Here is a 15,438-nt window from a genome sequence, read left to right as displayed (position 1 = left end):
CTCAATATAACAATTTGGTATATGGTCTTTATACCAAATTTGTAGATTTCTATCAAATTTTGAACAAAATCTGTTGAGAGGAAGTCTGTTTGTTCGGCTGTTCAAATATAATTTAATACAATAGCAACAAAACGAAGAGAACTAAATACATAAAATTCGATACACGGTATTAACAACTATAGTTTAGACACCTACCAAATTTTGAGCCAAATTCTACAAGGGATTGACTTTCCATTGGTCTGTACTTTCAGAAACATGTAAACGCGATAACTCAAAGATTTAAATACATTAAATTAGGCATATGATTTTGTGATTACAGTTGTAGTTTTGTGTCAAATTTCTGTTTCAATCGGTTTGTTAAAACGTATCTAAAACACAAATTCGATTTTTGAGTACTATTAACCACATGCAAGGAATTAATCTCCAAATAACTGGCCAAGGAAGACAAGATAGATTCAGTGAAAATACTAAATTCACGCCACAGGTAAATATTTTTTAATTTGTGTGCATCTCGGCTGTTTTTTTTTTTGTTTTTTTTTGCCCCATCATTTGTGTATTTGTGCCAATCAACGTTAACTATTGATGTCTGTTGACTGTGTTACACCATGCACTCACTACTGGTGAACACCGTGGATTTTTAATGGAATTTCATTTTTTTCGTAACATTTGGCGTCAGAAGTGGGATAGTTGCTAATAGTGTATGGTGTTGTTGATATCCTAAGCAAAAATGGCGGAAAATGTTAATCTGAACGTGTTATTGGCCGAATTAAAGAAAATGTGGCAAGAGAATCGAATTGCGCAGGAGAAAATGCAGGAAGATTTTCAAGCCTGGCGAGTGGAAACGCAAGAATTCAATGCATTCATCCAAAGACACTGCGACAAATTTAAGGATCATGTTGACAGATGTGTTGGAAGAGTGAAAATTGTTGAACAAGTGGAAAAAGATGTCAGAAAAGAAATTGAAGGAAACGGCGAAAGACAAGTGGGTGAAGAAAAGGGCGAAAATCGAATGGATATCGGTGTCATCGAAAAGGAACTTTGCGATCTGGAGGATAAACCGAAGTACAGTAAGGAGAGAACCGAACAGGGAAAGTGCCACATGATTGCAAGAAAACCAATTTGCGACCGTTTTGCAGAAAGAAAACTGTTTTCCACGAATGAAGCCCAAGAAGCAAGATCGAAAATTCATGCACTTGAGGTTGGAGAAAATGAACTTTGTTTGGACGGATCTGCTTATGGTAACACATGTTCGATTACAGCACACACAGGAGCTAATGCGACCCTTTTTAATAAATACAACCTTCACCCCATTACTACAGAACTAAGCCTTATAAAAGGGATTAGCTGAACCAATAGGAGCTGAGATATGCTTGATTGTCCGAGAACCTTCTCTGCTCTGCGAAGGAAATTATAAAAGGTCGATAGTCCAAAACCAAAACAGTTGTGTATTTGGTAAAGAATCGTATAGTCAGTCAGCGACGAGTTAGTTTGATTAGTCCAGCAAAGTGCAAGCACTGAATGGAGCTCAAGTGACTAGTGGATTGAGCGCCGAATCTTGGAGTTTATTAATGAAGCAACATCGAGTTGTGTGTGGAATAGTTAGTCGTATAGTAGTGAGTCAGCAGTTGAATACAGCTAAAGCGAGGAACCAGTCGAGAATTGTACTAATCAAATTGTTTGGAGAAACCGTAGAGAATAGCTACGTAGAGTCCCTTCTGTCTGGCCACTTTGTGTGCTGTAGTCATTGTTAGTTACAAATTTCTACTTGTAGGCTGCTGTTTGTTTTAAGTGTGCTGCTATGTATTGCTTGGGTGCATCTTGGCTGTGTTTTGTCATCTGTGTGTTCTTGTTAATAAACGTCATTATTTACTATTGAGGCCTGTTGACTGTGTTATACCATACACCCACTACAGCGAACCCATGATATATATATATATATATATATATATATATATATATATATATATATACGCACACATTGTTACAAAATTTTCAAAATGAACGAAGTATTAATTACTGTATGACATTGGATTTATGCAGACTAAAAGTATTATCATAAATATTGAATAACACCAGCCACTTTTGATGACTAGTGTGAGGGCGCTGCTGATGATTAGAATCAGAAAACGAATTGAAGGGAAGAGTGCGGAGGACTAGAACCGCGGGAGAGACGGTGCCGAGAGAAAAAAAAGATGGATGTTCGGAGCTTTATGATGTTCTCGTACTAAATTTTGTTATAGTGTTCTTGTATGTTATGTTACGTCCTATGTCAATTAAATGTTGTCAAAAAAATTTAAATATGGTGTCATACCAATTATTTTCGTTTACATTTACTTACTAAAAGGGCAGTCTTTGCCTTATTAATTTTTCTGATGAGAAATAAAAAATTGAAAAAGCTTGGCAGCGGCGACATCTTGGTGGCAGCGCACGGGATCTGGATTAATGAAGGTGTCTATTATCTTTTCTTTTAATCCAGAAGGAAATCGAGGTAACCCACCGAATCCAGGTATGTGATGAGGGAAGTTACGGCAGTAGCTAAAAGAACTCGGGTAAGCTAAATGTTTTCTGATTTGGTGCGCATGTAAAGATATAGTTTTGTTTCGTCAGGAATATAATTTGTTGTATCACGCCAGTGATTTTGTTCCGTCAGGAATATAATCTGTTGTATCACGTCAGTGATTTTGTTCCGTCAGGAATATAAGTTGTTGTATCACGCCAGTGATATCCAGATTTCTAACTTCTGCATGTTGTGTCAACTTCTAACATGTTTTTAATATATCTTTACAGCACAAATAAGTATTAATTTATTATAGTTTATACTTTGTTCCGCCAGGAACTTGCCATTTTATTTGTTACGTCAGTGATAATACCGCGTCAGTGGTTACGATAATTAAATATAGTTTACGTCAGTAAAATAAAGAGAGTAAAAAAAAAAGAAAGTTGATTATTGTACCTTTAGAGAAATAAAACTCAGGGGTGTTTGTGGGACCCCAAAAAATCCCCTGAAACTTTTACGGACTTACTACCGGCATTTTGGAGTTTCGAGAAGGGGGGGGGGAGAAATGAAAAATTACAATTATGAAGTATTGAATGACCTAATTATAAAAGTTCAATGAATTACTTTTTTTGCAAAATTAATAACCATAAATTTTCAAACATATAAACTACTACATTTTATGCAAATATTTTAAATTACCTGAATTAATTCTTTTAAAAAAAATTATCTAATTTCTGCTGCTTTTTTTTTATTTTCTGATGTTTGTAGGCTTGTCTTTCTTTTGTGGTGAACTTCATAATTGCAGGAAGGTTGACTTTTATTTTCCTCATTTACAGTTGAAGAAATTTCCTTGAGAACAGCACATGCAGAGGTAGAAGCAGTTTGCTTTTCTGCTAATGTAGAAGGTTTTTCAGAGACTTTTATAGGTGACTCATCTGAAATACATGTTTTTAAGTCCTCTTGATATGTTTTCCAACTTCTGTTCATATTCAGTAAGAGATCTTTGTGAATTGGATCAGTCATTGGATTTTTTGAGCCATATTTTTCACATGAGGTTTCTTTAGAAGCCATTAAATCATATTTAATAGTCTGCACTGCATCTAGAGAATCAATCTTAAGAGAGGTTCTATAGTCAGTGACAAGTGTATCCATTAAGTTGAATGCACTTTCCACTAATGGGCCATGGAAGCAGCTAAGGCAGGCTTTGACTAATTTAGCCAATGTAGGATACTTATAATCATTTGTGAAATCATCTTTTAAATTAAAAACTTTAGACCAAAATTTATCAATTGTACACTTGGCTAGATTTCCACTTTCATCAGATGTGTAGAGCATTTCTTTGGTGATATCAATATCACTCTGGTATAACCTTATTTCAGCTTCTACTTTTGACTTTTCATTATCACTAAAAATATGGGACATAAAAGATGATAATTTTTCAAAAACTAATATTGTACTGGTTTTACCTCTTAGCTCTGGATCTAAAGGAAAAGTTTTCACCACACACACTGACCTTTCGTTTTCTGCTTTCAAAGCAAACAAAATTACCCAGATCAAAATAAATAATTCATTATTATTCCTACTTCCTTTTGAACGACGATCCCCGGAATTTCCGGGTATCGAAGTTCAAAATCCCCGGAATTCCGGGGTTTCCCCGGAGCACAAACACCCCTGAAAACTAAAACATGCTGTGTTAAAAATTTATTTCTATCAATAAATGAGCTGAACAACTGTTGACACTGTGGTGAATCGCATATAAGCCAGTAACAACTCTTCTACCCGAACGATCGTTTTGGTATAATTGTTAAGTTAATGGACTGCGAACCACAAGGTCCCAGGTTCTATCCTCACGCGTTTCAAACCTGCACATTGGTGACCTCGGACGCTGAACCTTCAACCTTCATACAGCTGTTGGGGCGCCATCTATCCGCAACCAAAGTCGCCAGACTCACTTGGCGCAGCAAAGTCGTCAGACTCACGTGACGCAGCAACCCTAAGTCGCCAGACACACTTGGCGCATCGGCACCCACAAACTCTCGCCATAACGCTTGGAGCTACTCGAATAAGTGTGGTACGGCCCATTAAGACAACAGCTACTACTACATAAATACATCACCACTCAACGCCATATCGTTCATCTCACCTCCGACTTCACTGGAGGGAGAGTACTGTGGTGAATCGCATATAAGATAGTAACAACTCTTTTACCCGAACGATCGTTTTGGTATAATTGTTAAGTTACTGGACTGCTAACCTAAAGGTCCCAGGTTCTATCCTAGCACGTCCCAACCGCTTCAACACTATCGTTTCGTTTTGAAAGGGTGAATGCTCTCATAAATAATTGTATATCATTTTATAGTAAATTCTTTATTTTTATAAGAACAAAACTGGTGTTCTTTTGATATATTTTTTAAAATATATAATAAAGTAATTGTTCCATAAACATTGCAACGAATTAATTCTTGAAAAATACAATAATAAGCTCTACGAGTTTTTGTTTCACTTGTTTTGATATTTATGTTCTTTTTTCAGATATTCTGGACATTAAAGAATTTATTTTGATTGTTGTCTTAAATAAGTGGTATGTTTAATTGAATTTTATGCTTGATAATTCTGTATTCTAGTAAATAAGTGATATGTTTAGTTGAATTTTGTGCTTGATAATTCTGTATTCTAGTTGAAAAATAATTACCAGTAAAACTTTCGTTTCGATTTCGAACGAAAGATATTTTAAAAATAATACTTTTCTGATTGATATACGTATTTCCGGTGTTCTGGATAAATCATTCTTGTTTTATGAATCCTGTTGACGGCAGTTAAAAAAAAAAGAAAACTAGAAATAAGTAAAAGGAAAGAGTAGATTTATGGGGGTTTTTTATCATCTAATTTATGCCATTTGTGTTTTTTTTTATTAAAAGGATATTTCTTAGAATTAATACTATTTGCTGTTATTCGGGAAAGCATTCTAATACTCTCTTCATTTTATGATTGTTTATGTACTAAATTCTTTCAGTTATTGTTTCGTAACATTTGACTATAGCTCAAATAAATAATTCTGGTTTAATATTTTAATGTGAATGATCTTTATTAATGGAAGAAATGGAATTATTACTTTTGCATTTTCTTTTTTTTTTATTGATATAAGTATAAAGGGAGTGTTGTATTAGAGATTACATTTTATTGTTGTGAAATAGAACGACAACAAAAGTTGTTAAAAGTTAATTTGTGTTACATTATAAAAAGTGTGTCGCAAGTGCATAAACCATTTTATGTTTAATATTTTAAGAAATGTTTTCAAATAAAACAGAAATTGTTTGGAACATGTATTTGCATTTTAGATTGTTAAAATAAGTTTTATGAATTTAAAAATTATCAAGATAATATTGTTAGCAATTATTATTATTTTACTTTATTTTCATTTGAGTTTTTTTTTTTTTTTTCAATATTGTAAAGAGTATCTCCGCAGTAACAGAATTCTTGGTGCGCGTTTTTAAAACAACAAAAAAGTATTTGTATAATTTAAAAGAAACAGGGTAAATTTCTATTTTCGGGTCAGAATTATTATTTAATAATGGCGTTTTTGGCAAAGGGTATCAAGTGTGATCTTATAGTGTTGGCAACTGAAATGGGGGAGGAACCGAAATCTGATATGACAGTATATGGGCTAAAAACATTAATTACTGGCAGTCAGGTATATGAAGAAGAATTTGTCAAAACTTTACTAGAAACAATAATCTCTACAAGAAAGTAAGTCGAAGTTACAGATGGAGATGGAATTTGAATTGGAAAAGAAAAAAATGGAAGCAGGAATGGCTGCATCTAATGCTAGTTCAGCTAGTGGTGGACAATTTCATATCAATCCGCAGATTGAAATTTCCAAGTCCATGCCAAAATTCGACGAAAAAGAATGTGACATTGTCTTATATATGTCATTGTTTGAGAGACAAGTCAGGAGGTTGAAAATTGATGAGGAAAACTGGGTGTCATGTTTAATACCTCTCATGCCTGCAGAGATAGTGGAACTGATCGCAAGAATTCCAGAAGAAGAATTTTTTAATTTTGAACATGTGAAGGAAATCTTGATGAAGAAGTTTAAATTGAATGCTGAAGGTTTTCGGCAGAAATTTGTTCAGCACCAAAGAAATCCAGAGTAGAGTTGGAAAGATTTCATTTATTAAGTTACAAATTACTTTCAAGGCTGGATAAGTGCTTTGAATGTCACAGATTTGGAGGGACTGAAAGATTTGATCATTACGGATCAAGTAAAGAAGAGAGTTCCACAAGAGGTTCTTGACCATTTTGTTGACGTATGGGGGACATTAGTCAAACCCCAAGATTTAACAGACAAGCTAGACGAGTACGAGTGTATTCGAAAAACTTATCGGAGACCGTCGAATCCAAATTCCAAGGCACATCAACATGTAAATGTTAGAAATAACGCCTTTAGCAGTGATAACAGAGGCTATAATAATAGTCCTAAACAGATGAAGCAAGATAAAGGTTTCACACGGAATAGATACGAACCGAAAAACCGTCCAAAGTTTACCTGCTATTTCTGTGGAGTGGATGGTCACGTAAAGAAGTTCTGTCCCAAACCTTTAAAGACGAACTCAGATCAAGATAGTAGAAGAAAGGCAAATGTTCACAGAACTGTCGTGGACCCAGAACCGGTAACTAAGGAAACGGCAGTAGTGGCTAAAGTGATGTCTCACAGACGACCTTCTCTTGATAAAGGTCTTTGTAATCTAGAAAAGATACGTATAAGTGTGAATGGAAAGCCTGCAACAGCTTTAATTGATTCTCGCACTGAAATAACTGTAGTCAGAAGAGATATATTGACTGATTTTCCTGTTGAAGATAAGGCTTCAATTTATATAAAAGGCATTTTTGGTCCAGCAGAGAAATGTTCTCTTGTCAATATTCCAATGGGTGTCATCGTTGGCAAAGACGGGAACATGATTCACCAAGAAGTGCTGTGTGCAGTTGCTCCTACTCTGGTGGATGATGTACTGTTGCCCCCAGAAATAAGGGACAAGTTGCAGGGTGTTCAAGAAAATTATTTCGTTGATATTTCCGAAAAGAACTCGGAACCGAAGACAATTAAAGATAGAGAAATCGTCGATGAAACAAGTGATGACAACCCAGTCTTGGGAAGTGAAGAAATAAGGGCATTTTCTGTGGAAAATTCAGAAAAGAATGCTAAAGAACTATCAAGGTCGGACGAATTTCTTAAAGAACAAGTGGGTTGTCCAGATTTGGAATATGCTAGAAAATGTGCAAATGAAAAGTCCGGAGGATATTATTTCCATAATAAATTTTTGTTTCACAAAGAAAAAGTTTTAGGGGAGTCCGTTGCTCAGCTAGTTTTGCCTAAGAAGCGTAGACTTGAAGTTCTAAATTTAGCTCACTGTTCAGTATTTGGAGGTCACATGGGCGCAAGTAAAATCTGCTGAAAGAATAAGGTATTCTTTTTACTGGCATGGAATATCCAAAGATGTCAGAGCTTTTTGTCAACAGTGCAAAGAGTGTCAGTTGACAAGGCGAATAAATCAAAAGGACAGAGTACCAATTACTCCTGTGGCAAGACCAGAATTGCCGTTCCAAGTGGTAAACATCGACATCATTGGACCTATAGATCCGCCGAGTGCAAAAGGTCACAGATATATATTATGTCTAGTTGATCAACACACGAGATGGGCTGAGGCAGTACCACTGACCAGTTTAACTGCCAAAGCTACATGTGAAGCACTGTTAACCACCTTCATGCGGACAGGTGTTCCTAATATAATAGCATCAGACAATGGGACTAATTTCAATGCTAGTTTGACACAAGAGTTTGAAAAAAGAATGGGATCTAGCCCAAGATTTTCGACACCATCACATCCAGAGTCGAATGGGCTGGTAGAAAGATTTAATCAAACGTTAAAGCACATGCTACATCATGTCATTTTGGAAGAGCCACGTACGTGGCATACAAAAATACCGTTCATTTTGTGGGCCTATCGAGAAGTTCCCAACAGCACGTCCGGCGTAGCACCTTTTCAGTTGTTATATGGACGAAAACCAGAAGGGCCCTTATCTATTCTGAGAAACACTTGGGTGGCAGACGAAGAGGGTTTGCAGTTGGATACTACTCCAGTAGCTCTTTACATGGAAAAGCTTAAAAAGCAGTTAGAAGACGCAGCTGAGAAAGCAAAATTGATTTCAACAGTACAGCAAGAAAGAATGGCCCGTTATTACAATTTGAAATCTACGAAGAAAGCCTTTAATCTAGGAGACAAGGCAATTGTTCGATTACCTGATTCTAGAAACAAGCTTTTAGCTAGATGGCAAGGTCCATGTACCATCGAATCACGAAAGAATGAACATTCATTTTTAGTGAAGATGCCTGATGGTAGTCTCAGGCATGTGCATCAAAATAAAATGAGAGAATTTATTGCTAGCTCCGGAAGTGTGTACGTCATATTTGAAGGGGAAGAAGAATTTGATGACATTGAAAATACTCCATTGAAAGAAGACTCCTTTTGGCAGGAAGTAAAATCCGTAGCCTCACCTGACTTATCAACTACGCAGCAAGCAGAATTGGAGACATTATTAAAAGAATTTGAACCCTTATTCAAAAGACCAGTGCAACCAGTTGCAATCGGGGAGCATGTGATTGAACTTTTGCCCAATATTACTAGACGGAAACCGCATTCCTACACTGTTCCAATGTCTTATAGAGCAGAGGTGGACAGACAAGTGAAAGAACTGTTGGACTTACACTTGATTGAACCTTCGAATGCAGACATTACATATCCTATAGTATGTGTGGCAAAGAAGGATGCATCCATTCGAATGTGTATTGACTATAGAGCCCTTAATGCTGTAACAAAAGTTCCTAATTACCCCATGAAAGATACACAAGAATTAGTTTTTACTGCGGGGATGGCTCAATGGTTATCTTGTCTAGATTTGCTAAAGGGATATTACCAAATTAAAATGAATGATGAGAACAAAATTTTAACAACTTTTTCTACTCATAACGTAGTATATCAGTGGAAGGTTATGCCTTTTGGTCTATCGGGAGCATCGGGTACATTCCAGAAAATAATGAATAGTGTTCTTCGAAACTATTCTAGTTATGCTCAAGCCTACATTGACGATATAATAGTGTACTCCAAAACATGGAGCGAACATTTAATTCATCTGAGAAAGGTATTGCAGGAATTAGAAAAAAAAAGGTTTTCTGTAAAATTTAAAAAATGCACTTTCGCGGCCCGAGAACTACAATTTTTAGGCTATAAGATAGGAGAAGGTAAGCATGCACCAGACGAGGAAAAAATTGCGGCAATAAAACGACTAGAAAAGCCAAAGACGAAAAAGGAAGTAAGATCTGTGTTAGGACTAATGGGATTTTATCGATCATATATTCCTAATTATGCGGAAATCGCAACCCCTCTAACTGAACTAACCAAAGGGAAAAAATCAGATGTAAATTAGGAAAAACGCGAAGAATCGTTTTTTAGATTGAAGAAAGCTTTATGTGAGGCGACAGCGTTAAATGCCCCTGATTTTGGTAAACCTTTCGAAATTCACTCAGACGCTTCTGACTATGCAGTTGGTTGTTGTCTAACCCAAAAAGATGAAAAGGGAAATTATAAACCCATCGCATTTGTAAGCCAAAAATTTAACAAAACTCAAAAAAATTGGTCAACCATTGAAAAGAAAGCTTATGCCATTTTGTTTGGATTTAAAAAATTTGATAAATGGTTGCATGGAACTACGGTAGAAATCGTAACTGATCATAATCCATTAAAATACTTAATTGAAAAAACTCCAAAAAGCCCTAAATTAACTAGGTGGGCATTGGCTTTGCAACGATGGAGTTACAAAATTACTCATCGTCCTGGAATCTTAAACAAAGACGCTGATGCTTTATCTCGTCTACAAACTAAACATTAGTTATTTTTCTTGTTAAAATTAGTTCTCAATATCCATTGTGTTAATGTATGTTTTGTTCAGTTTTTATTTCAACATATGTACGCTATATTCTTATTTCGTTTAATTATTTTTCATATATATATATTCGGAGCTTTCATTGTTATTTCAATGTGTGGATGAGATGTTCTTATTTCGTTTAGTTATTTTTCCTTATATGTTCAGAACTTTATCCAAAGGAATCCGAGAAAAACTTTTGTCGTTTGAAGACCAGTTTTTCTCTTAGGGGCGGAGTGTGAGGGCGCTGCTGATGATTAGAATCAGAAAACGAACTGTGGAGGAGTAGAACCGCGGGAGAGACGGTGCCGAGAGAAAAAAAAGATGGATGTTCGGAGCTATATGATGTTCTCGTACTAAATTTTGTTATAGTGTTCTTGTATGTTATGTTTCGTCATTCGTCAATTAAATGTTGTCAAAAAAATTTAAATATGGTATCATACCAATTATTTTCGTTTACATTTACTTACTAAAAGGGCAGTCTTTGCCTTATGAATTTTTCTGATGAGAAATAAAAAATTGAAAAAGCTTGGCAGCGCCGACAACTAGTTGTTTGCCAATAATATTAAATTTAGTAATGCTCACAAGTTTGATGTATACATCTTATCTATCATCAATAATAAAATGTAAGAAACTATTTTAAATTGTAATTGAAATGAATTTAAAAAAACAGTTCAAATTTGAGGCTAATTGCTATATTTTTATTTTGCAATACAGTAGACTCCCGATTATCCACGGGCGGGTTATCCGCGCCAGCCGCACAATTTTTTTTTTTTTTTTTTTTTGACTGATTTTTTCAAAAAGGTGCAGTTTTACAGTTATGCTTTTGTAATTACATAATACATAACAGTATTAAAACAGTACATATGTATTAATTTTTCTGTGTATCCTTGACGCCTCTCGTAAATACAAAGTACTTTTCTGTTTTCATTAACAAAATGCATTTTTGGTTAGTTTTGAGTGATATACTAAAATATTAAGCGTTAGTTAAACATTTCCTGCTGTTTATTTTACGTTTGATTGTACATAAAACGATTTTTCAAAGTTAGAATGTTTTCTTTTTTGCTATACCCGTTTTTAGCTTTTTTCGGATTATCCGCGATTTTTGTTATCCGCGACGGCCGCGCCACCCAATTCCGCGGATAATCGGGAGTGTACTGTATTTCTTTAAAATGGAAGGTAGCAATTTTATCTAAACACTATAAAGTTCCAATGGAAATAAAAATTGGTGCCTGGCAGTGGGCACTCTCTGCATGGTTTTCCTCCATAGGGAATATATTGAAATTTCTCTCATAAATGAAGAGTGGTAGAGAACAAGTGATCATAGATGACATATGTCACCTTTCATATGAAACAAAAATTGGTGAAATTAGACCATATCTTAATATATATAAATTACGTGTCACGTTGTTTGTCCGCGATGGACTCCTAAACCACTTAACCGATTTTAATCAAATTTGCACACCGTGTGCAGTTTGATCTAACTTAAAAGATAGGATAGCCCTTTTTTGAATTTTTAATTAGAATTTTAGTTATTAATTAAAAACTAACTTTCCCGCCAAAAAAATCTTTTCATTTTCCCCACCGCCAAATGAGTACGGTTTCAGTTTTTTTTCCCCAACATTCATGAGGCTACGCTTAAGATTTTTCGGCTGATTATTTGAAACGATTCTATTTATTTTCTTAATGTTTGATGCATTTAAAATAAAACATTGTTAATTAAACCATGTTTCAGATTCATTCTGAAGTACTTTTGAATTAAAATAAAACAGAATAAAGGAATTTAAAAATTTCTAATCTGCATAGCGTTACCCCAACTGGCGTAGAAAAACTCACGCATTTGCGTTGCCGTAACTGGCGTTGAAAATACACGCATGCGCATTGTGTTCTGATTGTTGACATGACAACCATAATCAACGTGTGATTTAAATTCTTTTTAGGTTAGTTGCATGTTTTTGTAATTAAATTGTATTTATGTTAGTTATATATTTTTTGTATACGCTTATAGTTTTAAGTACATCGTTTTTTAAAGTAGTTTTTTTTAACCTGTTTTCAACCGATTATTTTAAACGATTCGTTTTATTTTCTTAGTGTTTGATGCATTTAAAATTAAACATTGTTAATTAATCGTTCTGGTCATGATGAATCTGAGAATATTTTGTTGACAAATTCTTGAAATATTACATAAATTAGGAAAGATATTCTTCAGTGCCCATAAAGTTTAAACGCTCAGTAACTGTTTTCAGTAATCATATTACAAAAAAAAAAAAAAAAAAAAAAAAAAAAAATACTTTGTTTCAGTAAAAAATATTATTATATTAATTGGAGATTAATCCTTTCCACTTCAATTTATAGTATAAATTTTACGGGAACTAACAGAAAATTAGAGTGATACATATTACTTTATGACTGAAGGCCTTTATAATATTATCAGTGAATTATATGACTATCAAAATTTGAAGTTTTAAAATATATTGATGAAGAATCTATTAAAGTAGGAATTGCGTAAAATATTTAATTATTAAAATTTTAACGAACATTAAGATTGGCGAACCGGCTGGTCGCCAAATTCGGCTAGTAACTTATAAAAATGGGTATCACTAAAAATACACTTTTCTGAATTTTATATGGTAGAAAAATACTTTTATGGATTAATGCATTTCTAAAAGATTAAAATACATGAGAAGAAACTAAATACAATAATTTCACTCACATTTTATCCAGATTATTGCATGTTGCATTACTATTTTTTTTTTTGGTGCACATACATTATCTAGTTTTTTTTTCTGCATATTTGTAATGCACTCTTTAATTTATCAACTGAACAATATGTGTATTGCTTGTATTCAGTAATTCACGCGATAGTATTAAATAAATTAATCTTCAACCCATCAACTGATTATTATTTTCTTTTCTGCTTTACTAAATATAATATAAAGGAAAGCCCCCAACTTTGCTCTTTTATCTACAATCAGTTTATTTTACAAAATGCAACTCAATAAAAAGAATAATTTTTTTTTAAAAAAATTCTATTCATAGATATTGAAAAAAGTCTAATTCAGTATAACTAATTTCTAAAGACACTAAATCATATTCGCATTTTTCCTTTCATGATCAAGCTGTCAAAGCTGATTGTACAGCAGGCAGTTTACTGATCATAAGCAAATTTAAACTAGATTATGTACAAAATCTTTCCCTGAATTTTGTTATTGTTCATAGAAAACACTTTGACTAGATATTACAGTTGCTTGAATTAGGAACTTAAATAAAATTTTTGGGATGGGTATATTCCCACCCTCCTTGGTCAATCTCGCAATTATAATCTAAACTGTATGATCTCAACTGGATTAAAAATATGCTCTGTCTAAAATAATTAATATATGTGAGGACAGTTCGACTTAAAATTTTGGATAAGTAAATTAAATGAGTGGATTAGTATATGAAGATAATTTACTAAAAAATTTTAAGAATTTTATCATATCCAAGAGGTAAATTTCAAAGTCAAATATTTAGTGATGAATCAGTCAGCAAGTTGTATTTGAACAGTCTGAGTCATCAAACCTCATCTTAAAAAAGTAAGCACTTTTTGGAAAGAAAAAATAAGAACCAACATTAACATAATAGTGTTGATTATAAAATTATCTGCTATGGTGAAATTTACCAAGTTAAGCAAGCAAGTATCCAATTTTTAAAGAAATATAAAAATGGAATACTATCAATAATTACTGAATACTTTTCATAAACATTGACATGATTTTAAAATTATTTTTTTAAAGTTTCTAATGAAAAATTTTACTTCAGAAATTTCACTGTGCAAATTTATTTTTTTACTCTATAGTTAGCAGTATTAAGAAAAAAATTACACTATCATTTCAATAGCATAAGAATTTCTTGAAAAGAAAAAGATTAAAAACATAAGTACAAAAATTCTAGGATATAAAACCCGACAAATTTTATTAATAATATGAAAAAAGTTTTGTGTTCTTTTAAAGTTTTTTTTAGGAAATTGAAAGAGTTAAAACTGATCAGTTTTCTCACTAATAATTTTTTGCAACTCATTAGACTTTGTGAGTAAAAAAATGTCTCTAGCATATTCACTTTGTTAAACAAGTTCAATTTCAGCAATTTCATGTTCTAAGATGTCTTCTATACTTATAATAAAGCTCAATATGTGTGTGTGCCTGTTGGCACTTAGCAGGTAAGACCGTTTAACCTACAGCTACCAGATTTGGCACATGTATACCTTAGAAGTCAGAAATGTGCACCTCAGAGCGATTTTTTCGAATTTTTAATTAGAATCTTAATTAATTACAAATTAAGCAAAATTTTGAGGTTTTGCTACTATAACCTCCAAAAATATTACAGCGAAAAATTGATTTTTACATCATATTGAAGATAATATATATATCTTTTTAATGTTACAAATGTTATACCCAACAAATTAAACTTCTGTTTTTAATGAATTTTTAAACCAATAATTTAATCATATTTTTTTAACAATATATTTCACGCGAAATAAAATAAACAAAAATATGTTACAATGGGAAAAATTAGTTTTTATCAATGTGTTGACATCACATTAGCAGAAATTCAAATTAAAAAATAAATCAATTGTCATTGCAAATTAAACATACAAAGATGTAATTTTCAGCATGTGCCTATATGAAACAAAATATGATATTTTATAAAAAGTAAATGAAAAAATTGATCTTTTACAAAATCCACATTATTAAATTTAATAAATCTGCTTTATTTAAGGCAAACATGGTTTAATATATATCCTTTCATTGCAGGGTCCAATGACTAATTTGTAAACCTTTAATAATAGAAATGCATGTGTTAAAATGGTCTAAACAAAGTAAATAATTATATTTTATGTATCTTGAGTCAATGAATGCTCTAACAAATTATAAAATGTTTAGCTTTTATCCAGACCCTCTACTCTGTGAATAATTTTTCACAAA

General features: G+C 33.1%; 1 protein-coding gene across 7 annotated transcripts in view; it reads right to left on the bottom strand.

Annotated features, from left to right (window-relative positions):
- The window catches only part of LOC129962574 (uncharacterized), a 38,846-nt gene that overhangs the window by 11,813 nt on the left and 11,595 nt on the right, over nt 1–15,438 (bottom strand). Inside the window, exon 1 of one of the 7 annotated variants that reach the window (XM_056076356.1) lies at nt 196–370. The exons of the other annotated variants lie outside the window; for them this stretch is intronic. Coding sequence (XP_055932331.1) covers nt 196–235 — 40 coding nt within the window. The 5' untranslated portion in view covers nt 236–370. Of the gene's footprint in view, nt 1–195; nt 371–15,438 lie in introns of those variants that run through there. 7 annotated transcript variants of the gene reach the window in all.

Source organism: Argiope bruennichi, chromosome 3 (genome assembly GCF_947563725.1).
Source record: "Argiope bruennichi chromosome 3, qqArgBrue1.1, whole genome shotgun sequence".
NCBI lineage: Eukaryota > Metazoa > Arthropoda > Arachnida > Araneae > Araneidae > Argiope > Argiope bruennichi.
Note: the sequence above shows the minus strand (reverse complement) of the source record. Positions and strands in the feature narration are given on the sequence as shown.